General features: G+C 38.8%; 1 protein-coding gene across 3 annotated transcripts in view; it reads right to left on the bottom strand.

The window, feature by feature from the left end:
• Positions 1 to 88: 88 nt before the first annotated feature.
• LOC101169248 (FERM and PDZ domain-containing protein 4) overlaps positions 89 to 26,199 on the bottom strand; it is a 29,409-nt gene continuing 3,298 nt past the window's right edge. The window contains exons 2-17 of one of the 3 annotated variants that reach the window (XM_023950966.1): positions 20,340 to 20,456; positions 15,528 to 15,688; positions 15,138 to 15,240; positions 14,335 to 14,380; positions 13,548 to 13,652; positions 11,867 to 11,974; positions 11,377 to 11,508; positions 10,951 to 11,070; positions 10,725 to 10,861; positions 9,709 to 9,835; positions 8,849 to 8,938; positions 8,583 to 8,765; positions 7,815 to 7,935; positions 6,747 to 7,718; positions 4,418 to 5,581; positions 89 to 1,877 (exon numbers count right to left, since the gene is read on the bottom strand). In XM_023950966.1, the coding sequence (XP_023806734.1) occupies positions 649 to 1,877; positions 4,418 to 5,581; positions 6,747 to 7,718; positions 7,815 to 7,935; positions 8,583 to 8,765; positions 8,849 to 8,938; positions 9,709 to 9,835; positions 10,725 to 10,861; positions 10,951 to 11,070; positions 11,377 to 11,508; positions 11,867 to 11,974; positions 13,548 to 13,652; positions 14,335 to 14,380; positions 15,138 to 15,240; positions 15,528 to 15,688; positions 20,340 to 20,456 (4,915 nt within the window). In that variant the 3' untranslated portion in view covers positions 89 to 648. Of the gene's footprint in view, positions 1,883 to 4,417; positions 5,582 to 6,746; positions 7,719 to 7,814; positions 7,936 to 8,582; positions 8,766 to 8,848; positions 8,939 to 9,708; positions 9,836 to 10,724; positions 10,862 to 10,950; positions 11,071 to 11,376; positions 11,509 to 11,866; positions 11,975 to 13,547; positions 13,653 to 14,334; positions 14,381 to 15,137; positions 15,241 to 15,527; positions 15,689 to 19,914; positions 20,183 to 20,339; positions 20,457 to 26,199 lie in introns of those variants that run through there. The other 2 variants (XM_023950967.1, XM_023950968.1) reach the window with 2 other exon arrangements.

Genomic DNA, 26,199 nt, shown 5'->3' with positions numbered 1-26,199 from the left:
CACTCATAACTTCGCTAAAAGTGTGGTGTTGCTATGGTAATGGAAGATTTTAAAGAGAAAAAAAACAGAAGCTGACAAAAATCCTTTCTGTAACATTTTTGGGATTTTATTTAAATCTTTATTGGTGGTGACAAAAATAACAGTAAAGTATTCAGTATTCATGTGGAAAGTTTTCATTAAATTAAGTGACTTAGAAAATGAAAAAAAGAAATTTATGCATTGCCATATTTTAATAACAACTTGTGAAAATTATTTGTCTAGAGCTTCATATAGCATATATATTTGGCCAACATCATATATATATATATATATATACAACGTAGCACTGTGAAGTTATATATATATATACCGTATATATACAGTATGTATATATATATATATGTATAATTTTTACAATTTATAAACAAGGCTCTTATAAGCTTTCTAAATAACGAATGAATGATAAAATAATTGTTGGTATTTGATAATTTATCCAAGAGGTGATTTTGATAGAGGCCTTTATATAATCTATCAAAACTTCAATTCATATATATTTTTTTATATTTCCTTTACATAATAAAATACTGTATTCACAAGGCAAGGTTTTTTTGTCTTCACAGCAGTTCACATTGGTCGTTAAACCCATGTTTCAAATGTATGGCTTTGAAATCAAAATAACAGTTTGCTGTTGAGCAATGTTTCAAGTGAGTGAGACAGTGTGTTTACAACGACAGACATGGTAGCAGAGTAATGTGTCAATGCATTCACAGTTTGGTCACTGGGGGAACCTGCTGCAGCCACCTCGGCTGCTTTTAACAGACACGCGTAGTTCACGATGACCTCGTCCACTTTGGCTACCACCTCTTGCCTTTCGCTTTCAGTGTTTAGGCTTTCCATGAGTGACATGCAAGCTTGCATTAAGCAGCAGAGTGAGTGGAAGCTGTGCGTCAGTGTGAGTAGCAGCTCCTCCGGGCTGCTGTACTCTGTGGCCATTCTACTGCAAGCTCCACTCAGTACTTTGGCCTGTGCAAAAAGCAGTTGGGAACATGTTTCTGTGTCAGCCGCCTCTGGAACATCACATGTGGATTTTTTGTTCTCACTGTAGTGAAACACCCCCATCATCTCTAAGGCATCCTTTCGTGCAATTGCAAACCCTGTATGAAGACTATAGGTTTTTCCCTTCATGGAGTGTATATGAGCTAGCCTTTCTTCAAGGCTCATGTTATCCATATGCACGGTCATGTTGCTCTTTTCAGATTTACAGTCAGGATTTTCCTTTCCCCTGACTGAAACTGAGCTTTCAAAGACCGGAGCATGTGAAGGCATATCTCTGTCTTTATGGCCACCTTGAGTGTTTGGCTTTCTCCTGAGGAAGCAGTGACTGAATGGCCCTCGGCACTTCCACGTTCCCACATCCAGCCTGTGCGCTGTTGTCTCCTGTAGCAACACTGAGGCTCCTGTTGACCCACCAGGTGAATCAGAGGCAACTGAACCCTGGGACACACTCTTGGGTAGGGTTTTGGCTGAAAATACCCGTTGCATTTTCTGAAGATCTTGTGACTGCAAATTCAGATCCTCATTCTTCCCCGTAAGTGTGGCTTTGGTCTTCTCTATCAGTGCTTCTAAACTCCGGGAACCTGGCATGAGGGTGCTCCAGCTCCTCCTGACCATACGCACCTTGTGTGGCTTCCTGAGGTTACCTGTCGTCGGGTCGTCTGAAGATCCGCTTGAGTGGGAAGCCAGGGCGTGAGGGTCGGACTCAGGACTGACCAGTGTTAGCCCGCAGGCTTCTGTGCTACGTTGTAATGAGAAAGGTGACATGTTTGTGGTGCTGGTACTGGTCTTGTTACAGATGGCTAAAGATGACTCTTTCCCAGCCTTCTTCAGCTGTGTGCAAGCTACACTAGGGGTAGTAGGAGAATGAAGAGAACCGTTAAGCATTTTGATAACATTAGCAAAACGTACACCTTTTGATTATACATGGAGAAACAGTAATGCCAGAAACTCCACAGTTTTATGAAGGTCAGAAAATTAAACAGAGAAATAAAACAAAAGTACACATCCTTATTTACAGAAATCTGATGTTTTTGATCATTTAATGTTTTATTCATCCCTGATCTTATAGGTTAAGTATGATTATGATGTGTTTTTTAAAAAAACATGTTTTGTGGCATTTTTTGGATGGTGGAGAACATATTAAAATAATTAGGCTTAAAGTTTTATTTCTGAGTATTTCTCTTTTCAAGTTGCTGTAAGTCAGGAGCAGACGAATAAATGTTGTTTGAAAAAGAGCTTATTTGTAACATAGAAATAACGCTGGGTGGGCCACAAGCTCTGAGCTTTAAGCAAAGCCGAGGGGAGGAGGGGTGGGGTTGCTTGCCCCAATGTTCCTGCCCACAACTCAAAGGACAGTTTCTAGTGAACTACTACAGCTCTTCAGAAACTATGTCCCAGAAAATGACACAGGCATTCAGTCAAACTGTTACTGTTTGAGAAGTTTTGCCCCAGATGGATTTATAGTTTTGTTATAGCCATAATTTGGATGATTTTTTTTTTTTACTTTCACTTCAAGGTACTGTTTTGAAGCAATGCTACTCCAGAAAGAGTAAAAGTTCTGGATAGTCCACCTGCCTCTGATAACACCTCGTCAGAAGCCGTCCAGGTGGTGGCATTCTCATCAGATGTCCAAACCACCTCACCTTTCTTATCTTGAAGTTCTGGAGTACTGACTTTAGTCCCAGTTTTTATTGAATCACTAAGATTCAAGTCTTGTCTCTTTAGGATAGTTCAGCTGTCCTGCAGAGGCAGCTTATTTCAGATGCTTCTTTTATTCGCTGCTTTCACCCATAGCCCTCAGCTGTGGGTGTAGGCAGCGGATGATGGTGACAGGTAAATCTGTCATCAAGAGGCTTGCCTTTTGCTCAGCTCTCTTTTACCACAATGTACCAATACAGTATTTGAATTACTGAGCAGCTGCACTGATCTGTGATCCAATTTCATTTGAATTCTTTCCCAGAAGGCAAACAACATGCTAAAAAACTGCTCCACTCTTTAGAGAAATTTCTGTCAAACCCAAAGAGGGCACTGCAACTTTTTTCAGGCAACCCTAATCATTAGACCTAAAGGTATTTTCCACCCTGGTCACTAAAATCTTAATTGCAAACCACTGTTGCTTGAGCTGTAGACCATGCCTTGATGAAGAGACCACACCAATGGTAAAGGTAGCGACGGTATTCTTAGGCTTTCAAACCAGTAATCCCTCTGCCACTTTGGTGTGCTACAAAATTTGGTCCTTAAACGTTTTGAACGGAATCTTCATCAAAATGAATCCTTGGTGAAGTCCAACTATAACCAACTGCAACCGTTTAACTGCTGGAGATACAAACCATGTTTCTGCTCTCTTTGTAAAGTAAAGTGGTCTACCGGTTGTGGACTATGGACCCATTATTTGCAAATCAGACCCCAACTAGGATATCTAGAGTAACACACTTAATTTCACTTGTTTTATCCAGAAAACATTAAAATCAGATGTGCAAACTGTACTGTTTCTTGAACTCTACAAAGGATAATTAAAGACGTTGCAGCCCTCTTCACAATCAAGTGGAAGAAAGTTCTCTTTGCCATCACAAAAATGGCCACCTGGCACAAAACCCCTTCCTACAGGGAAACGTGGTGACAGAATATCATGCTAAAGGAAGGTTTACTGTCAGAGCCTTTATAGAATTCAGATTTGAAAGTAATTGTGCTAAATTTGAAACAGTTTTAAAGAAAAGCTGATTTTCTTAACCCTTGTGCTATCTTAGATGACCCCACCCTTACATTGACGTGTTATTCCTACCATGACAAAGGTGGATAGAGGTGGAAAGATTTCATGTAATCCATGGACACCAGTGAAGATCACAAATCATTGAAGAAAAAAGGTTCAACACAATGTCTAGTGGGTCTAGATGACCCAACTCCCAATGTTAAAATGCCTAGGATAGCACAAGGGTTAAGAAGAACAGAACACAGGCCTAGTTACAAACACTTGGAGATGCACTCAGATAATTTTTTGATCTATTTTTAAAGCGTTCCCAATAGTTTTTTAATATGATTATTCCCCCCACAAAAAACAAAAAAACTGCGTCGTTGTCTTGGACATGGTTTTTAGCGTATTTTCTACTTCCCAAATTAACTCTTTTCAAATGATATTTATTCCTCCTCTCCTGATCCACAATGATTTAAATAAAAACATATTGAGCTTATTTTCTTTATATATGCACACTGTTAGCAGTTGGATATCCAAAAAAGGTAATTTATTCCCAGTGACTGCATTTGGGAATCGTATACATTTTTAATACTTTAAAAAAAGTTTTTTTCCTAGGAGATTTGGACAATATCTTCACATTCACACTTAATGCAAAAATATGAACCCAAACACCGTCCTGTTTAGTCTTACCTGTGGTTTCTTTTATCTTGGGCACTCTGTGACTGCTGTCTCTTGTGCTGCTATGCCCAGGCTCAGCACTTGTGGCTGCATGGATCTTCCGCAGCAAAGTGGGGTCCATTTGGTGCCCAGATTTACCCTGCATGGCGGGACCGTACGCCTTTTCATCAGCAGCGATGTAATTCAGTCCCTTAAGGGAGGACTCTGAGAGTACATGCAAGTTGTCTGTTGTGCAAAGTGGGGAATCCATAGGGGTGACACTACTGCTGCTGCCAGTGCTGCACCCAGCATCTATAGAAGAGCACTGCGAGCTTTGGAGAACATGAACTCCCTCACCTTGGATAGATGACATGCGCTTGTTTACATGGTATTCATACAACCGTGTTGGATCTTGCTCTGCCTGCGAATGCTTTATCTGCTTCTGCTCATTATCCTGTAAAGTGGCATCAGTCTCTGCAGGGATGGGCCTTTTGGTTGTGCTGAGGAAATGGGCATTTAACTGTTGACTTCTTTCATCTAAGTCTTGTTTCTCTCCCTTTGCCGTGAGTCTGTTTGCGTGGGAAGCCTGTGAGTCATTCACACATTCTGGAGCAAGATTCTCTGCCATTTTGTTTCCTGGTGCTCTCTGCTGCCATTTTTGCTGTCTGTCCTTACAGTGAATTCGTCCCAGATCAAGCTGGTTCACATAGAAAGAATCCCTCACCGTAAAGGTGTTGTACCTCCCTACAAGGTGAGGGGGTTCCTCTTTAACTGAATCTTGAGAAGACTTGAGAGATTTATCTGAGGAACTGCACACATCTCCTTGGATTCTGCTCTCTGTCTCCCTTTGTTTTCCTTTCTGCCTGCTCGTTACTGAGCCCATGTGCATCTTAGTGAGGAACTCACTGACAGACTTTATTTCCATCGTTTCTGGCTCCATCTCACCGCCATCAGAGGGAAATATCTGCGAGGAGCCGACAGCAGAGGATTTAGTCTCCTCCTGACGATGGTCATCTGCCGTGCTCCCGGTTGTCTTTTCCTCACAGGCATGGTATCCCTCTGCAACATGGATTCTCAGGTGGTTCTCTGAATGCCTCTGAGCAGATGCCAGCTCGGAGCTCTCCGTCATCTCAGAGGAGTTTGTCTCATTGCCAGAATCTGACGAATCTGGACTAAATGCACGTGATATTTCTACACCTGTGTACCACAGAAAGACAAACACCTCGTTAACATTTTTAAGCCAAAGCAAGAAAATCAAAGAGTAAGTCACTTATAGTTGGTGACGATGATGGGAAATTAACAGGAGGGAAAAGCTGAATGACACACAAAGATGAGCTGTTTTGTCTGACGAAAACAGCACTGTTTTGTGATGATATTTCAGGCAGATAATTGTCTTCAGTTTTCACTGAGAGTTTTTAGACCTACAATCAATCAAAGTCATTTTTCTATTCGACTGCATTTAACGGAAAAGCAGTCGTTTAAAATTTCCTCTTGTCTAATTCTTTCCTGTACAGTGAAGAAGGAAATAGAACGAAGAAGTGTGTGTGAGGAAAAAAAAAAGAGGCAGCTGCCATTTGGACAAAACCGCAACTCAGCAGCTTGATGTTCCTGTGATCACAACTGCTAATGTCCTCCGGAAATCCAGGGTCCGTGGTGTGTAATCAAACCCTTTATGGTACTTTAGATGATTATTGGTCACATGGAAAAAGAACCTCAGTTACTGAGCATTACAAAAAAAAGTTGCATTTGAATGTCAACATGTCACTCTGACTCTGACATCTGAAGTGAAGCAAAACGAGAGCATTCACAAATAAAAAATAATCATGCGGACTGATTTCTCCCTCTGTGAGACTTGCAGGAAGCCTCTGCATTGAGGACAGGGTGCCTCGACACTCAACTGGATGTAAAATCATATCATTCAGGCATATTGATCATTTTTTCTCACATTCTTGTGAAGGGTTTCTCAGGTTATAGCTCTCCCGTCAGTTAAACAGCACAATTATGGTAACTGGAAATGTTTTGCTCTCAAATAAGAATCAAAGAGGTAGGAAAGCAACCATCAAACTTGGAAGAACTGGCAAAGTACAGCCAAATTATTAAAGAATGTAGGACAGAAAATACTGTTTTATCTTATCAGCCGCATCGTTTCAAGTAGTAAACATGTAATGAGAGTGAAAACTACATGACAAACAAAAAAGAACACAAATGTTTAAATGAAATAACCAAAACTCACAAACTGAAACATGGAATAACATGAGCTTTATTGAAAAAAACAAAACAAACAACAAAAATAAAAGTTGAAATGAATGCCAGGGGATTGTGAAATGTTAGTGGATGAATGTTACAATAGTATAAGAAGAACCTCTGCTGCTCTCTGACTGCGCTGGACTCTGCTCCTCCGAAGCAGCGAGGGCCTCTAGTGCCTGCAAGGTTGACACCACTGCATTGTCCAGAGGCTGCCCGGGGGCCTCTGCTCCATGGGTGGGCACTGAATCTATTAGAGACACTGGGATATCGTTGCAGCCCTCCTTGGCTTGAGCTCGGGCTCCCTGCTGCTCATCTTCATCAGAGCTGTCCCTAAAACCGGGAGGCGGAGCAGCAATGGCCATGTTAAGGGAGTGCAGAAGCACGTCGTTGTCCTCGTCGTCGTTGGCTTCCGGAGGTGGGGGTAGTGAGGTCAAGTCGATAATGTCGTCGCTGGAACCTGAGAGCGAGAGCAATGTCGGCTTGTCAATGTCACTCACTACCATGTCTTCCTCACAGCTTACGTCATCGTCATCCTCTGCATCATCTGTCGTCTCTGCATAGCAAATATCATGCAGCAGTGGCTCCTCAATGCACTCAGTAGGACCAAAAATTTTGGTGGAGTACTGATACCCTTCCTCTATAGCATCCATCATCTTATAGTCCTCCTCGAGGCGCCTGTACATCGGGCTGTGATTGTCTGCAAGCTCTGGGCCTTCATCCATCAGTCTCTGGTAACCCAAATTTTGGGGATTCACACTGTCCAAGGGAGGATCCCCAAATATGAAAGAGACCTTTGCATTCCTGGAAGATTCCTGCGGTTTAGGTCTGGGGATGTTGAGATAAGTTTGGGAGCAGGGCACACCGCAGCATTGTGCCCTCTCCATCGAGTGAACAGAGTGCTGGGGGTGGTGGATCTCCGTTATGTACATGGGTTGGCCTTCACACCTGCTGTGGTCGAGGTATTCACATTCCTGGTCGGAATAATCTTGGCTGAACCTCTGATTGTTTCTGTCTTCACACCCTTTATGGGGCACGCTGTACGTACACTCAATGGCCTGATAGTTTTGCTTCACTTTTGCTGCATGGCCTGCAGAAAAAAAGAGGAAGCATTAAAATTAGACAGAGAACTTTCCGCTTAGTCATTATGTGACAGTTTGAAGAATAAAAAAAGTTGTTTCCTTACTGTTTGTATTTTTGGCCACATTGAAGATTGAGCGCCGAGAGTCCACCAGTAACCTGTAGTAGCCGGCTGTTAAACAGGCCAGATTCATTGCATCAACAGTCTCCATTAGAAGAGTTATGGGCTGTAAAAGATACAAATCATCATGTGACAATTATTTGTGTCTGGTATCCAGTTTAAACATCTGTTTACACTCAATAAAAGACTAAACTAATGTATCAGTGACTCTTTAGTAAGATGTAACAACTTGCTTTAAGACAATAAATCTTGTTGAGTAAATTGATATATATATATAAATACTGTATATATACATTCTTTTTTTAACAATAAATGGGAAATAAGGGTTTGATTCCCAGGGGGCCCAAAGAGTTTCATCCAGTGTGGGTCCTTGGGCAAGACCCTTTCCGCTAATGCCTAACTATGCAGCCACAAGGGGGTTGAAGTCTGGGTCCCCCTGTGCCGGCCCCCAGCCCAGATAAAATACAGGGTTGTGTCAAGAAGGGGATTTGGCGAAAACATCTCCGCCAAAACACCTGTGCGAATCAGTAAAAGCTGATTTGCAGTGGCGACCCCTGAAGAGATATATAGCTGGATTTTTTTTCACTTATAACAAGGGGAAAAACATCTTGTTTATTATATATATATATATATATATATATATATATATATATATATATATATATATATATATATATATATATATATATATATATATATATATATATATATATATATATTTTTAGATGGTCATGGTGAAAAAAGTCCACTAACCTTAACATCCAGAACGTGCAGTTCCACTCTAACCCTGCTGTCATCTTCTGTATACATTTCAATCCGGTTGACATGGCTGAAATCAGCAAGAAGTGCCACCAAGTTTGTTTTAGTGTTTATAACATGACTGATGCCATATTTGGGCCCCACCAGCAAAGTCACTTCTGTGTGCTTTTCGCCTTGCTGTGAAGGGGAACAAGAAAATGCAAGTGAGTTCGTGGGACTGTGCAGCATGGTTTTTACACACATTCAACGGCTTTACTCACAACTAGTGTGGATTTAAAGACACGTCCTCCATAAAGCCTCAAGTCACTGAGATACTTCAGGTAATGGACCTTTGCCTGCAAGGCAGTCAGCTGGGAGGCAGAAGGACAAGTGAGGTAGAATTAATATTATAAAATTACCAAAATATAACAACAAAAGCACTAGACCAGGAGGCTGCAACCTACAAATTTAAGAGCCACTTTGGTCAAATTCTCACTGACCACAACCCAGTAGGAGCCACTAAGTCTCACCCCTTTAGAGAAGTACGGCACTGCTTTAAATATATGTTGTCACTATTATGATAAAAATAAATTAATATTTTTGTTTTCAGAATGAAGAATATAAACATAAGTACAAATTTAAATGTATACATACATAAATATACATATACACTTTAAGATGGCTTAACTGAAATGAAACAGCTGGATGAGTCAAACTTGATTTACCTCATTCACACATAGACACACAAAAAGCATTTCTTTATGAAATTAAAATCATTTCATTTTTTATTTCAACTAAAGAGCCACAACACAGGGTTAAAGAAGCTGCATGTGGCTCCAGAGCCTTAGGTTGCACTGCACTAGACTGTCTTTGAATGCAGTCATTAACACTAATTTGGTTTTCCACTAGGTGGTAGACGTGAGTCCTTAAGTATAAAATGCAAAGGAAATGCACAAGTAAAAGACATTTTAGATGATGACCCTCATTGTAAAAACAAATAAATACACCTAAATCTTAAAAATAACATTACATTATAAAAAGTGAGGCATTTGATTGTTGACAAGTTAGATGGATTACTTGAAAATGCTTTGAGTAAATCTAATTCATACACAGAAAGTAACATAAAACATTAGATATTTACCTTTTTACCAGGTGGGACAAGATTTTGGTTGGTTTTGAGAATGTGGGTAAGTGCCTTTTTGATATTTTTCTCTTTCATGCTAGACAGCACAGCAGGAGGCAGAAACAAAGCCAAACCCCACTCTTTCCTGCAGGGGCACAAATAATAAACAATGCTCTTTATGAATCTGACCAGCAACCAATTTACTTAAACTAAAATTGATGCTTTCATTATTCAGAGTCAAGGTTGTAATCATTCATATCATAATTTTTGGTTGTCGATACGGTTAATAGTTGATATTACGAACGATCCAATTCACTGACCTAAAATCGATCCAGGACATCTTTAGCCACAAATTCCGCTAGTGTGACATAGAGATAAATATGGATACTAAACAGTGTAGGTGAAGTTTTTCTAGATTATCTTCCTCGCAAGGTAATCAAGTGTAAATTAAATATGTGTACAAACAAACAAGTAAACAACAATTAAAGGCAAATCCATTCACATTTTAGTTTCATAAAGTAGAGCCTATTGTTGTTTTTCCACACCTAAATGATACAAATTCTTAGAACATTCTAGCACACTGTATGGTCACATGTCTTTGCTAAATTCAAAGTGTTTCCACACATTGGACTGGAATGATGACCTGATCATCACATGTGTGTTTTCCACTGTGATGCACTTGGTCGTCATACGTTATAGTAAAATAAACCAACCACGTCTCAATCCAAATGGGATTCTCCAATATCAATATAATCAATTTGATTCATTTAAAAAAATACATTTCTTATGGTATAAATCAATTAGATTAACAACTTGCCTCAAACAGATCTATCTGGTTGGATTGTAGGAGTAGAAATTGATTAATTCATTAATAAATTAATTATTACACCCGTAATTAGAATAAAATATCTTTTTGTTGAAGCAAACACAAACACGGCTGAGGTGCTTCTCCATTTAACATGACTCAGCAATATCTACTGCTGGCATCAGTGTGAGGAGACACACAGTTTGACCATGAAACCCAATCCACTTACTCGATGTACTTCAGGGAAACCTTCTGGGTCTGCTTGGTATTGATGGTTAGAATGTACATCTGCAGAGCAGCCAGGCGGAGGGCCATGTCGTATTTCAGCTCAGACCCAAATCTCTCCAGGACCACGTCATTGCAGCTCTTAATGTCCCAAAAGATAAAAAAAAAAGAGGAGGTAATGCTCTGTAAGTCACTTATAGCTGCAAACACTATATTATGTGTTTATTCACCTGAACGTAGAGATACTCAAATGCTACTGCATCTCTCCTCAGCAGGTCCACGGGGTCCTTTGGGACAAAGGTGATGCGAAAAAAGCACTTCATCTTGTGGGACCCAGGTCTCTGCGTCACCTGAAGCAAAAGCCAGACACATGGGTGAGTCATATTTCTTCACATTTTGTTTAGTTCAAATGCACTTAGATCACAAAAAAAGTACTTCCTTTAGCTTCATCCAAGAGTTTGCCAAGTTTTCTACTGGCTACGCCTTAAAAATTTATGTCCATATAAAAATATATGTGCCTATAAAAGCTAATCTCTATGATGAGTAATCACATTTCGGAAATTAAATTTACAAAAAAAAAAGACTAGATTAACTTTGCAGAATGAGTTTGGAGATGTGTGTTTAGTGTTTTGTAGCATCCAAGAGAGCACTCTGACCTGAGTTAGCATCTCCTGCTCATGCAGAAGCATGAGTTTGCTGGCAGATCCCTCAGACCTCTGCTCCAGCATCAGAGAGAAATGCTCAATGCTCTTAATGGATAGCTTTTCTTGCAGGGTCAAGATGACATCCTTTCACACAGACAATGTCAAAGTTAATCCACACTCAGCAGCAGCGGCAGCATCCCGGCTCAATGCCATAAACATAAATCAAGTTTTACATAACCCTTCATAAAGACATTTTCAAACTAACAATAAAACACGCAACTTCACTACAAGATAAAGAAGATAACTGTAAATGTTGCAAATTTTTTTGTTCAAGGATAATGTTTTTAGTTCAGACATGAGTTTGTCAGTCTGCCACATGGATGCATGGTTGCGCTTCATCATGTGCAGTGCAACTGTGAATAACATTTAACTTTAAACTGACATTACATAAGGTTACGTAACAACATTTCTAAAGGAAAAGCAGATTCTTCCCAGCACCTACCTTAATGGATGTTGTGCTGTCAAATTTAAATGATTTAGTTTGTCCGTTCTCCAGGTATACTTTCAGGACGTTTGGCATAAAAAGAAGAGAATTGTCCTTCACTGTTTCCTAGGTGCAAAACGAGAATCATATCAGCAACAAATCTCATCTTTTCTAACAAGATTTTTGTAAACTCGATTTTGTACATCAGAAGTTGACATAGACTGGAAACAAGAAACCTCAAAGCTTGCTATGTTGAGAGATAACCCATTAAACAGCTGTATTAAACATCAACATCAGACATAAGACGTCATATTCCCCTCATATTTAGATAAAAAGTATACTTCTTTTTGTGCAAAATTAACTCATTTATTTTTTTGACTTTCAGACCAAAGTAACTTTTTTCTGTGTACATTATTGCCCACGAGTACTAGAATAATAGCATTTTGTCTTGCTTTAGTAAAATTCCTTACATTATTGCAGGTTTCACACAAAATGAAAGTCATTTTTATTATAAGTATAAAAAGGTATATGTAAATAAATAATTAATGTATATTTAAATAAATCACATTACATTTTCATAAATCTACTATGATTAAGATGTAAAGCCTAATTATAATGATTATATTACCTACCTATAAATATGTGAATCCATACATATATACAGTAATAATTAGGCACACCAGGTTTCTGAATAAGTGAACCATGTCATATGATTTAAAGAAAATCATTAAAGGAATGTTTATATATTTTTTAAAGAGCGTACAAGAGAAAAAGCGTCATCGTTGTAATTAGCTGTTTAGTGATTGAATGGGTCAACACACAGTGCTTACAGCTATTATAATGAATAATAATAGAGGAGGTGATGTTACTCTGACAAGCTTTTAACTGACCATTTTGTGTGTCTCTAGTTTCAAACATATTTTAAAGGCCGACTCCAATAAAAACTGGTTTTGTCGTTTTTAACTTGTTCTTTTGGGATTTTTCAGATGGCTGAGGACATATATAAAGAAAATTAAGCTTAAAATTGCATTTCTGAGTATTCTATATTCAAGACATTGTGAATCAGGAGTTCAGTAAAGCAGAACTATCCGGCTGGATAGCTCCAATATTGATGGCCATTTTTGTTGCACCGGTAATGTTAGGTTAGGGGTGTGAGGGGCTGTAAGCTAGTGGGAGAATTCGTAAACAGAGTTTTTAGTTATGGGTGATGGGAAGGGTGACAGGGTTGCTCCACACCAACTGTTCCATCCAAAGCTCAAAGGTGAATTTCTAATGAACTCCTGCTGCTCTGCAGAAACTATGTCCTAGAAAATGACACAGGTTTGATTTTGACTGAAAAGGGCAAAGAAATAATTAAAAGACCACTGGGAAAGCTTTTACAATAGCTCAAAGGATGATCGGAGTGGAACTTTAAGCTGTAATAGTGGTGAAAGTCTTTCCAATTAATTAACTATGTTAGTTTAAATTTGTTCTGTCTGTGTGACTCCTTCAGCATTTTTCTGTCAATCGTAATCACGTAGAACATGTTTTTAGTGATGGAATGTGCCGAATGTGCCGAAGGTGGACACAGTTATAGTTGTGCTGATGCGCGTTCCCTTTACTATTGGTGAGTTGACATGGCGTTTCTGGTTTCCAGCCTAAAGAGTCGTCTCCACACATTAGACGTGGACAGGATAAAGCTTTGCTCAGTGTGACTTACTGGAACCTGTCCATTGATGATGACCTCTTCAGCGAAGCGAACCTTAACAGGATTAGTCTTTAGCTTGGCCTTTTTAGCTGCGCTGATGAATGCCGACTTGGGTGACTTTCGAAGTGATAAAAGGAAAAATAGTAGAGGACAATGAGCTATTTCAAAGATGAGTCATGATTTTTATACTATATTATACAATTGAAGGACACTTTTTCCCTCTTGAAGGTTGAGATTCTTGTACTCCTCTCCTGCCATAAGAAGAAGACACGTTTCTTAAATAAAGTCATAAGTCTGCAGAGGAATTCCACCCCCTTGCTTTTTGGACTATTTAGGAATTTTTCCTTCAACTTTTATTAATCTATCATCGCTTATGGTTTAATAAGACACTAGTATCTGAGAAAATGACAGCGCTCGAGTTACCAGCCACTCTGGAAATGCAAGTGCTGCTGTTTTGTTCTACTTTCAGTAAGAATGCAAGAATTATTCAGTTTCCACTTCTGTGAACTACATACAAAGACCTCATAGAGCGTTTGCTCTTGGCAGTGTGTTTTCATCACCATCTGGTGCTCTGTGACTTGAGGAAATGTTTGTGCGGCGGCAGGTTCGTATGTGGTTTTGAGAGGATCTGAGGCTTTAGGGTGAAAGGGATCTGAAGGAACGCCACTCCAATGCCAGACTGACGCATAATTGATCCTTCATCAGCACATTAATTGTATGTGACGAGTGATTTGCTTTCAGAGAGTCAACAAAATCACGTTTTAAATGCCATAAGTTCATTCATAAAAGAGAAACCTACTGGGTATGGCTGAACAACGGTCAGCAAAATGGACTCCTTGCAGCTCCTGGAGAAAAGAAAAAACAAGAATACACAGTTATTCTTATTTATTTGGTTAGTTTGATGCTGTGGAAGAGCTAGAACATTGTATTTGGGGGTAGGAGTGGACCAGAAGACTCGGTGTGATGGAAGGCCATTACAAATGAAAGGATTAAACAAGTGTAAAAAAAAATGTGCACAAGATTTCATTTAAAAATCTTGCTTTCGTTATTTGTGCAGTTATTTAAAGACGCTTGTGTTGATGACTTCTTAGTCTTTGGCAGTAATATTAATATTAACTCGAAAATTGCGGGGTAAGTGGGGAGCAAAGGTTGTTTCCCTCCTGCAGCTCTGTCACTGGTTTTAAGTAAAAGAAAGAAAAAAAAGGGACAGGGGTGAAAAAAAGTCTTCTAATGTGTCATTTTGTCATCGAACCGCTGGGATTTACAGCACACAGACCATTCAAGGCCACAAGAGTCACTATGGCGCAGCTAGATGGGCGCCTCTCCCTGTACTGTTTACAGTTTTCCACACAGGCATGGTCAATAAGCCACCCAGCTCTGTCACCGAAATGAATCTAATGAGATGCTTGGAAACACATCAACATCAGCCCTCGACTAAATCACAGTTAATGGTGCAGGTGGCTGAAATTACCTATTTTCGCTCCAGCTGAAATATTTAGAATAAATTTAAGTAAATGCTTCCAATGGAAATTCAGATTCACATCAGCTAGAATTAAACATGTTTCGTAGTTTCGTTTAATTTTATGAGGTGTAAATTCTTACCTGACGAGGTCGATAACCCTCTCCCTGGGTGCTGAACTGACTTGCTCATCATTAATCATGATGATTTCGTCTCCTGGGATCAACTTGCCTTCTGACGGACCCCCTACCCAAACAACAAACAAGACTTCAGGCGGCCACATTACAACATCAGCACTAGCTTGATTCTGTTTATTTCTTCATGATTCAGTCTTCTTTCTTGTGGCTGAAAGCTTTAATGAGAGCTTACTCATCGAGGGCTGTTAAAATCCATGAATCACCAGCTTAAACTCCTGCCTTAGTGGATTTTCCTCCCAGCTAAGTTTCAGGAGGATTTCATCTAATGTTGATACTGTACAGGATTGCATGAGTCACTGTGATAGGAAAGCTGATTGTGCAGTCGCGTCACGTTACCTGGCGTGACTGAGCGCACCACCACAGGTTTTTCACTGCCTGCAACAAATCCAAAGCCAAGCACGGGGTCCCGCCGCATGTCCACTTTCCGGGGCGCCGGTGGGACAAACCTGTCTCCGTCCAGGCGAACTTCCTCCAGGGAGTTGCTCTGGGATAGTTGGCTGACGGAAAAATAGAAAAAACGTTTATTGCTCATTCAGGCAAATTATAAATATTTTGTGTTATTCTCAAGTCAGAATTTAGTTTGGGGCAACATAATTCCACTGAGACCATATTTTAGAAATGTGGTTTCTAACAAATGGTTTGTTAGAAACCACATTATAAACCACCATACAAAGATTCTAGTTTATTTGGTTTGTTAGTTAAACAAAGTCATCAACTTTATAAGCAAAATATTAATAACTGCTTTTCTCTCCTATGTTTTAGGAATTTTGGTAATAGCTTTTTTATCAATGCTTTGTAATGCATTAAGGTTGAAAAATAAACATTAGTTAACTTCTCACAACTGCATTAATAATACATTTAGTCATGTAAAGTAACTTGTAAAAGTAAATGTTAACATTTGATTTAAAAGTTATTTAAAGCAGTATCTATCATTAACAAAGGGACCCCTTATATAAAGTTAATATCATATAATTTTAAACTATCAATTAAATCACCACAGCTTTATTGATACCATTTAAAAAACTCGACTAACAGATGTCTTATCTTGTATTATTTTTGGGGATTTTTCCTTAAATTTTGAATCTTTGAAATATAATAATTGTCACATTAAAAATGAATTGCTTGAAAAGGAGTGGGAGTCATGCAGGTAAAAATGAAGGATATTTATGACCATGAGAAAGTGACAACTGTTATTTTAGACATCTGATAAAACACTATTATAACACATGCCAAATGGGTTTGAGATGAATATAAACCAGTGGACCAATCGTATCTTTAAAGTCCCTCTCCAATCAACTTTTTTTTTCAGTTAAAAGCGTTCCCAGTGGCGCTATAATTATGATTATGCCATTTTTAGCCAACAAAAAAAAAGTGTAATTTTTCACACCTCCAACCTACCATTATCTGTGAAATAAAAATGGTGAGCAGTATTGGAGCCATTGAGACGTACAGTTTTGAGTCAGATTCCACTTTTGACGAGGGAAATTAAGACGTACATTCGTACAGTCGTCTTGATCAGAATGGAGTAAAGCTGGGAGCTGGCCCGCTCGGCGTATTTTTTACATCACAAATAAGATCTTTATCAAACGGCAGATTTGCATATGCAACTGTTTCACAACTATTTGTACAAAAAATACTCCAAAAATGCAATTTTCTGTTTAATTTTCTTAATATATGTCCTCCACCATTAAAAAAAAAAAAAAATGTTAAAAGAACAAAAAATACTCTTTTCATCGGAGAGGGTTTTTCAGATTTACACTAAGAAACCAGAACATCTTGTCTTTTGTCAGCTATTTTCTTAATCAATTGCAACTAGAAATGGCATAAAAACTTTTCTCTCTACTTTATTAAAGTTCTCTGTAATCATCCAGGGCTCCGAATACAAGCACAGACTGCATGCAGGCATTGCTTTGGGTTTTTTGGATCTTTCTCTGTCTTCTCTCCTCGGCTGCAAAAGCAGCAGCAAAGGCAACTCCATATGGTGCCAACAATGCTGGTTAATTAAAGCCGTGGGCGGGCAATGTGTAATTCACAGTTATTCTTGACACACGTTCTATTCAACACTAAATACTAACAATTAATCTTTCATGGCACAAAGACACATTGAGATCTGTCATTGGCATCTGCAGTAAAATAGAAAAAAAGGGATGAAAAAAAAAACAAGTTCAGAAATGTTAAGTAATTGTTGGCTGAAAATTGCAAAAAGAGCTTTAACCCCAGCCTTGAAGACAAAAGGCCTCCTGATGTACTGTAAAATGGTAAATACTCAGGCTAACTTAGAGTTTAGATTAGATTTTGAGTATTTTAAGGACATAAAATTAGCAATAAGTTTTCAAAAAGAAGAAAAGAATGGAAAGATAATAAAAAAAACTATAAAAAAGAGTTAAGGAAGAAGTAGCAGTAATTTTTAAAAATGTTTTTTCTTAATTATTTCCTATCTTTATTGCCTCATACATATTTCTTTTACATTCTTAATGGTTAATGCAAAGCTGCATTTAAACAACAAAACATAAATGTATTGATCACTCAAATCAAATCCAGCAGAGTTGTTTAAATTGGGATTAAAAAAATGCAAAGCAGAAATCCTTTAAATTCTGCATCTAATGATCTAAGATGCTGTATATAAAACATGTTTTCCTCCTTTAAGTTGATTTAAAATCCAACAAACTTGAAACCGCTTGCGATCAAAAGTGCATTCACAGATGGAGATGCTGCTGATGCTGAGAGGATGAATATTTTCCCCACATCTTATTTGTTCTAAAGTAGTAATGTCATTAGAATGATGCTCTGTTCTGGTACTGCAGTGTTGCCTCGGGTCCCAATGCTTTCAACACCAGAGTTTTGATGTTGTCCTGTGCATACAGAGATTTCCTCAGATTTCCTACCCCTTTCATTTAGCGATTGACTGCAGATGAATTTATGGCATTCTAGTTATTCCTAAATTGTACAAAAAGAAATTACAAAATTGTTTTAGACTGTGAGGTTGTAATTTATTGTAGATTTGTATAAAAAAAGCTGTCTTTACGGAAGATTTGAAAGTCTCATTAAACTAATGAGAAGCAAAATGTTTCACTCCATATTTTAATTTCTCAAAGTGCATGTGTTTTGTCAGTTTCACATACTCTGTTTGAAGATAGTTTGTATTTTACAAAACTACAAATTACTTCCAATATTTTGATAGAAACTTGGAATATCACCAAGTGTTTATCCAAAAAACATCAGGATAAAATCTTATGTACATGAAAACAAATCTGATAGGTAATCCTGTTTGTCAAAGTTAGACCATTACCATCAATAAAACAAACAAATAAAGAGCACTTGTATAAATACAACTAGTGCACAGTTTACTGTATCCTTTAAGAATTTAGAAAAAAAAAACACTTAGATTAAATTTCTGGAATATTTTTTGCATTAAAATGTCAAAGTCAACAGATTGTGTCCCAAGTGACAACCATATGGACTTATTCATTCAGGAAGAGTGCTGTCCGTTCCCCTGTTCGGCCACCTGCTAAATATGGCCAGATTCCCACTGTATAGGAAGCAGTACATGTAATTCTCTCCAATTGAAACCATTAACCGCTAGCGTTTGCTTCACAACATCCAATGTTCATGCCAAAAGCCAAACAAGGATGGCTACAATAGACAGCATGAGATCCTGGACCAGAGTCATTGTATGGGGAGAATTTGCCACTGTTTCCTACAGCATGTTTGGATGAAGCGTAGTAAGCCTATTAGCAAAACAATATCCTGTTACTCTTCCCTGAAAGCCTGCTTTGATGAGGTTCACAATTTGTTGGCGCCGAGGGGGTAATGTGTGTCTCCCATGGGAAACAAGCATCTAAAGCTCTCAAATCTCTTAATCTCAATGTCTCAAATCTCTTAAATACTTCAATAAAGTCAGTTTGGATAATGAGCTCATGTTCACTTTATTTGGGAGACAATGCCATCCTGCTGGGCTAAGATGTATACATGCTGGAGTCTTATGGTTTTAATTCATACGATAATATTTTTTTTGTTCAACTTTTTAAGTGATTTGTGGAATTCAAAGACTGCCAGTCTTTGAATGTGGAACACTTTAATCATGTCGTCCTCTCCCACAGATGTGTCCCACAGAGACACAAGGCAGTTCAGTGTCAGCATACTGGAACCATAACAACACGAAGCGAGATGGCCACAGACTGTCTCAGGAAGACGCCTTTGATTATTTATGAGTCTTTCTCGAATTTAGAAAGGAAAAGCTGAAGCCCAGCAGCCTCTAGGAGCTGCTTCATGCAGACACGCTCTGCATCCAGCACTCTCACTGTTCCTTACGTCTTATGTAACTCCGCTGACATCACGCTTCTCGTGCCATAACCCATGTGTGACAAGTGCTCCACTCCTCTTGTGTTACAATTATCAGGTATGCAGTTTTCTTTTTATTTCACAAAAAGATGCAACAAAACTGACAATATTAATTTTCTCATGCAAGTCTAAACCATAATTTTCTTTCCAATTCTACTTTTTGTCCAACATTATACAGATGCAATGCTTTACAAGAAAAAAAGCAGTTAAATATTTTGTGACTGAAAACAACCTGCATTTTAAGGATCCACTAATAGCAATTTTCTCTATGATGTTGACTTATGTGACAAATAAGCATACGACTGAGCCAAAGCAGCAGATAAAACAAACACCCACTTGTTACAATACAGCACTATCAAACATGTGAAGAAGCAAGCGGTACCTGCCAGCAGAAATTCCCGGAAGTGCCAGTTATGAAGGATCAATTAAGCTAAAAGGTTGTGATGACACAGTCATCCAGCATCCTCTGAGGATGAAGACCTCTTGATCAAAATGAGCCCCTGTGCAGGTGAACATCATCTTGCGCAGCAGCATGCAGACTCACGCTCTCTAAAGTCGCTTTCTGCATTTTGTAGACTGCTCGAGGAGTGTTGTGGGAGTATGAGAGGGTGAGAGAGAGTGAGCGATGGCAGGGGCAGAGTGTGCGCAGCAGCAGCAGAGGGAGCATAAAATCAGTATTCTGAATGCACCGATGGAGACGACGTGGAGGCAGTGACGTGGCCGGAATAATCACAGGTTGGCAAAAGATCTGAAACATCTGGGACGGGGAAAGCTCCCCCTCGGTTTGCTTAAACACAGGGCACTTACTTGATGTAGAAGTCACGCCCCTCTCTGCTGGTCCCCATGTCCCATCCATTTGGCGGTCCCTGAGAAGAACTCCAGGTCCCTGACGGGGGTGGCCAACCAGAGGATTTTGTCCTGTGGCTGTAGAGGAGAAAAAAAGAAGACTTTTGCCGAACATAATTTTGACTTAAAGACCCAATCCAATGAAAATCAGGTTTCATTTTTCTCATGATGGAGGAGAAGCAGAGAGGGAAATAGGCTCAAAACAGCATTTTTCTGAGTATTTCTTGACTCAAATGGGAATTGGAAGAAACTGTGGCAAAGATTTAGGTGATGCAGTCAACAGGCCACGAGCTCCCTTCTTCACTCCATTTTGATACATCCACTTTCAGACAAATAGATCCATCTACATCTTTATTTTCTGAGCTGGCATCTGGACCAAAGTTGTATGTCTGGAAAGCACGGATATTGCTCACCCTTCTTGTTGCACGAGTAAAATAAGGTTGGGGTTGTGAAAGCCTGTAAGCCATAGAGAGAGCGTGTAAACAAATGGATGATGGGAAGTGATGGGAAGCTTACTCTGTGGCAACAATACCGCCCACAGCTCAGACGCAACTCCTGCCGCTCTGCTGAAACTGTCCTAAACTGCACAGATTTTGTGATTTTGGCTAGAAACTACATGAACATAATTAAAAGACCACTTGGAAAGCAAAAGAAGAAAGCGGTTCCAGATCAAGTTCAAAATATTATTTATCATGAACATCTTTAGATCTTTCAGAGTTCTTATAATTAAATCATAATGAAATGGCTGTATTCAGGTCAAGCGATATGAAATTGTCCGACTCCAGTGTGACAAACAATGTTCCATTAGCACAGTTCAGTCACTGATTTCAAATCAAATTAATTACATAATCTAGCCACACAGGCTGAGTTGCTGTGCCTCAGTCTCACGCTTTAAGAGGCATGAAATTGGTTTACTTCTCTATGTCAGCACATTAAAGAAGCCCAGCGACATTCTTCCAGTAAACTAAAATAGGTTTATCAATACCAACATGCTTCCTTAAGTTTTATTTGACACTTTTGGAGTATTAAGGACCACATCTTTGTGCCATCTCATTCTCTCCTACCATCAGCACACTGCAATCGTCCATTTCACGGTGCCACAAGTTGGCGGTGAGCAGAGAAAAACCGTGATTAGTTCAAGGTTTTTTTTCTCTTTCTTTTTTTGCCTGCTGAACCTCCATTTGTTCTCTTTATCATTGTCTTTCCGTCTGCCCACTGGTGATGCCATGAAAGCTGTGGCATTAAGTCATGTCGCTTCAAAGGCTTGTCTGCTGTGTAACGGGGCTCTTTGCATTCATTATTCAAAGCTCCTCTTTCTTTCCCTCCAAATGTTCTTCCAGTTACTGTAGCGGTGACAAAAACTGTATGCATGTGTGTAAACACAAGTCTCAGTATCTCAAGTCACACACATAAACCAATGTGCATGCATTGGTTTATGTGTCTATCACATGAGAAAAACTATGCCATCTCTGCGTATGAGCCAACACAGTTTACAAATATGTTCTATAAAGGACTAAGAGAGTTCATAACACTAATATAAAAGCACTTTTGGTATATTTTAACTAGATTATATCATCATCAATTCATGAAATAATAACCTCTGTAGTGAAAAATGCTTTTTCTTCCTCTTTTGCACTCATTTTGAGGTCTCTAAATACATCAAGCTAATTTTCTCTCCAGTGTGACAGTTTGTTTGGGGATGTGAGTGTTTCCACTCGGGTATAGATTTATTTGACCTACAGTGCATCAAATGTGTCTGGGCTTTGATGATGTATATTTAGAAAAGCCCAAACGATGCCGTCGGACAGAGCTGGAGTCACCAGCCTCTCAGAACACTAAACCGACTGTCATGTCAGTGCAAGCATGTCACCCATTCAGTCAAGAAATTAAAGTTCTACTCACTATTTTTACGGGTATTATGTCTAATTGACTAAATTTAGCTTTGACATTTTTCAAATGACTTCAATTGATACTTACATAATCAGATGTAGCACCTGAAAAATGTTTTTTGGAGCAGACAAACTGTTGCAAAAAGTCCATTGTCTTTCAGCTTCAGTGTCCCCTCTACCTTAGCAACACAATCATGGACACTGTGATCTTTGATTTCTTTTGTCTGCAGATGGGAGGTGGGTCTTGCTCCTGACTCTTAGCACTCCAGTGTGACAGAAAGAGTTCACTCGCTGGTGGACAGTGAAACTGATAGTCCTCATCCAGCATCAATAAGTAATGTCCCGCAGAGTCACATCGGACTAAATAATCAAGTGCCAAGTAGGTAACCAATGCTGCACAATTCATGAACAGGTTATCCAAGAGTCAGAGTACGGCAATTAGACGAAGTAGAAGACACAAATTAAAACCCAAAAGATGCATAAGCAATTGTCTGCAACTTGTACAGCAACTAAAACACATTTTTCGAGTCACCAACTTAAAAAAAGCAAAAAATAACATCAAATTTATGGACATGTGTGGTTTTTCTGAAACAAATCAATCATGCTAATGCATGTAAGATGAACAAATATAAAAGTTACTGGTTGAGAAACAGTGAAAAGGTCACTTTCAGTCCCACATTAAAATTGCATGTCTTGCATGATTCTTACCTTATCATCTTAGTACACTTTATTTCCGTTTCTATGAGTACATGCAAGTGAGCATCATAGACAAGGCCATGACTAACAAGAGTCCATTCCAGCACAGACACTCTAGTTAGCTTGAATAATTTACAGTGACAATCTCCACCAGGGTTGGCCATACAAAGCCACACTCCCACACCACATGTCTGCCATTACACATGGAGGACACAAGATGTATTTTTTTATGATATACTTATAACATGATTTCCTTTGACAAGTGTTTTGCATCAGTGACTCCCTTCAGAGAGTGGCTGTACAGTTCATGTGACTTTATGTGCCGATCGCCAGAGGTCCAGGCTCTGCCTTTGCTTTTAGGATCTCACTGCATTCCCTGCACGCTCTATAGAAATTGACAACATCTCCTTAGGTCAAAAAACAGTACTTGATGCTTCCTTTGGATCCTCGGCTATAAAAATCCTATTTTTCGGTAGGAGGTTTTTTTTCACAACTCATTCGTACTAAATTAATTTTTAGTAAAAAAAGTCGTGACTATTTTCTCCAATCCTCATGACGTTAATTGCAGGACAAAAAAAAAAACAAATATGACTTTAGATTCAAAGTGATGCTCGTTTTTTGAGTGTTTTTCAATTCACCAGAAAAATGCAGATGTAGAGCACTGATGCCATTTTGTTTAGATATGAAATTTGAGCGTTTCCAGGGAGGAGGTTGAGGTAAATGCTAGTTAAGTATCTCAGACAGAGAGGAAGCACCCTGATTAAAGGATCTCTTCCTCCACTTCTCTTCCAGAGGCATCCCTCATTCTGTTGAAGACACCTACTACTTTCTGTTTAAAAGCATCTGCTCCCTACTTTCATTATGGTCATGAGCCTTGGGTCCATGGAGGAGCACATTACAACATTTGAGCCTTTAAATGTCAAGGTGCAAGTGTAAAGTGCACCATCTGTTTGTGCATGCTCTCACATAAAGCATTCCCACTTTAAGATCAGAGGAAAAAAATGTTTTTTCTTCCTCATTTGGCATCAACCCAGACAGAGGACAGAGGGGTGAGAACATTTCCTTCCAAATCAGAGAGTCAGCTTTCCCCATTATTTCAACCACATATTGTATTTCTGTGTTTGTCTTTGTAAGCACTGATGTTGTTGCCATGGGCAACCATGCTATCCTGAGCAGCTCTCTGTTGCCTCTCTCTATATAAAGGTTTTTTGGTTAGTTTATCTATTCTGTGTGGAAATAAAACAGCATCTGGGAAGCAGCCCGCCCACAATGATTCTCCTGCTGTTTTACGGTTAGCTAGGGAGCCTTTTTATCCTCCATATTTACATTGCAAACATTACATCTTGTTTTTTAAAAAGACTAAACGCTTGGAACGTGGATTTCTTTCTTTTTTTTCTTTACTGAGTAAACACAGTAAATCTGTATCAGATTAGAAAATTAAATCTGATTGCATGGACAGAGCCATCTCATTACCTCAGTGGTAGAAATTTATCCTTTTGATTAATTTTGAATTGCTAAATTAAGTTTAAAAAATGCAAATCTGAATCAGGAAATGTGTGTTTTTCTGTTCATGTCATTATTAAAGTGCATTTTCCCTCGGCCGGTTATGCAGCGTACTTTACTTTGCAAAATGTTAAGCGAATGTAGTGATGAACGGAGCCTGGAGGCTGCAAACGAGACCCAGGGTCTCCTGCACCTCTTTGTGCTACTCACTGCTTTCACGCTAAAAGCTCCAAAGGACAGAAAAAAGATTAATGCTTGTGACCTCATCCACCAGCCAGCTGGCTCACGTTTCTGACCCAGAGCTGTTTCTGATCTGCTCCTCCCTGAAAGCTTCTGATTTCAGCAGCTAAGTATGACAGATCTGTATGTCTGCATGGAGTCTGATGAACATTTAGGCTAATCAATTTCTATCCAGACAAGTGATTTCCTGTGCAAAAACATTCAGAACAATGGATTAAACAATGGATTTTTCTGTGAGCTGAAGAAAGTTTGTAGAAGACAGCAAAAGTCACAAATTTGATCCCAGTACTATTTAGAAAGACTTAAATTTACAGTTATAAGCAAATATTTTTGAAAGTCCCACTACCATCATCTTTTGATGTATTTTAAAAGCGCCAAGTTTTTTTTAAGTTATGATTATCCTGTTTTTTAGCCAAAATATATTTTTTTAAAGTGCAGTTTTCCAGGACATTGTTTCTGCAGAGCTGCAGGACTTTATTAGAAATTATTAGAAATTTAACTGAGTTGTGGGCACTCTCCTGCTAGCTTACAGCCCCTCACAACCCTAATCTAAGATGACCGGTCCACCTGTGCAAGAAATACTGGTGCAATCCAGCAGTACAGTTTTGAGCCAGATGCCACCTCAGACAAGAAAAACAAAGACAAACATGGATCTATTTGTCTCCAAGTGTATGCATCAGAATGGAGCAGAGCAGGGAGGTTTTGGGCTTGCTATTGTTAGTCACACCTACAAGAGGCACAGGAGCAGACAATGGAGTCTGCAACGGGAGAGCTAAAGGGGCTAAAGCAGTTACACAACGATTTAAGAAAAAGTTTAGTTTTCCTCACAAACTTAAAGTGGTATTTCTGTACTGGTCATGCTTAACAATATTACTTCTCCAATAGCTAAACCTCACATGCATTACTAGAAATAGAAATCCTCAATAATTATGTTAAATTCAATTTAAATTACATTTTAGTTCATTAATATTTTTCTGCTCCACAGAGATAGCTGAAATGCAATAATAAATAATTACAGCTGCTAGAAAGAAATCACATTCGTTTTTTTGCAAACGAACTTACTAGTGTCAAAACGAAAATAAAGTGTGCCATTACACTGAGAGCTTACAGGAAGTGTTGCATAAACGCTCACCACTTCTCTGCTGTTGTTAAACCACATTTGTGCACATAGTAAACATGCAGTCTCATTAATGTCATGCAGGGTTATGCAAATTGTTTAGCAAATGTTGAGCCGACATGCAATTATTTTCAGCTGACTAACACTGAACTGTAGGGTTGTGTATTTTTGTTTGGCTTAAATGAGCTCGTAAGATTCTTTTTCTGTTTTCGTTGAATTTGATTTTGATCTAACGCTTATCAAATTGTTCAGAATTTATAAGAGATAAGACATTAAGCTTTAGTATTTATATTTTGTTGAAATAAAAAAAAAATAAAAAAATCTAATACTATAAATAAGTTAAATCAAACTGAAATAATGACAATTTAAATGGTAA

This window comes from Oryzias latipes, chromosome 21 (assembly GCF_002234675.1).
Source record: "Oryzias latipes chromosome 21, ASM223467v1".
Taxonomy (NCBI): domain Eukaryota; kingdom Metazoa; phylum Chordata; class Actinopteri; order Beloniformes; family Adrianichthyidae; genus Oryzias; species Oryzias latipes.
This window is presented reverse-complemented; position numbering and strand designations above follow the sequence as displayed.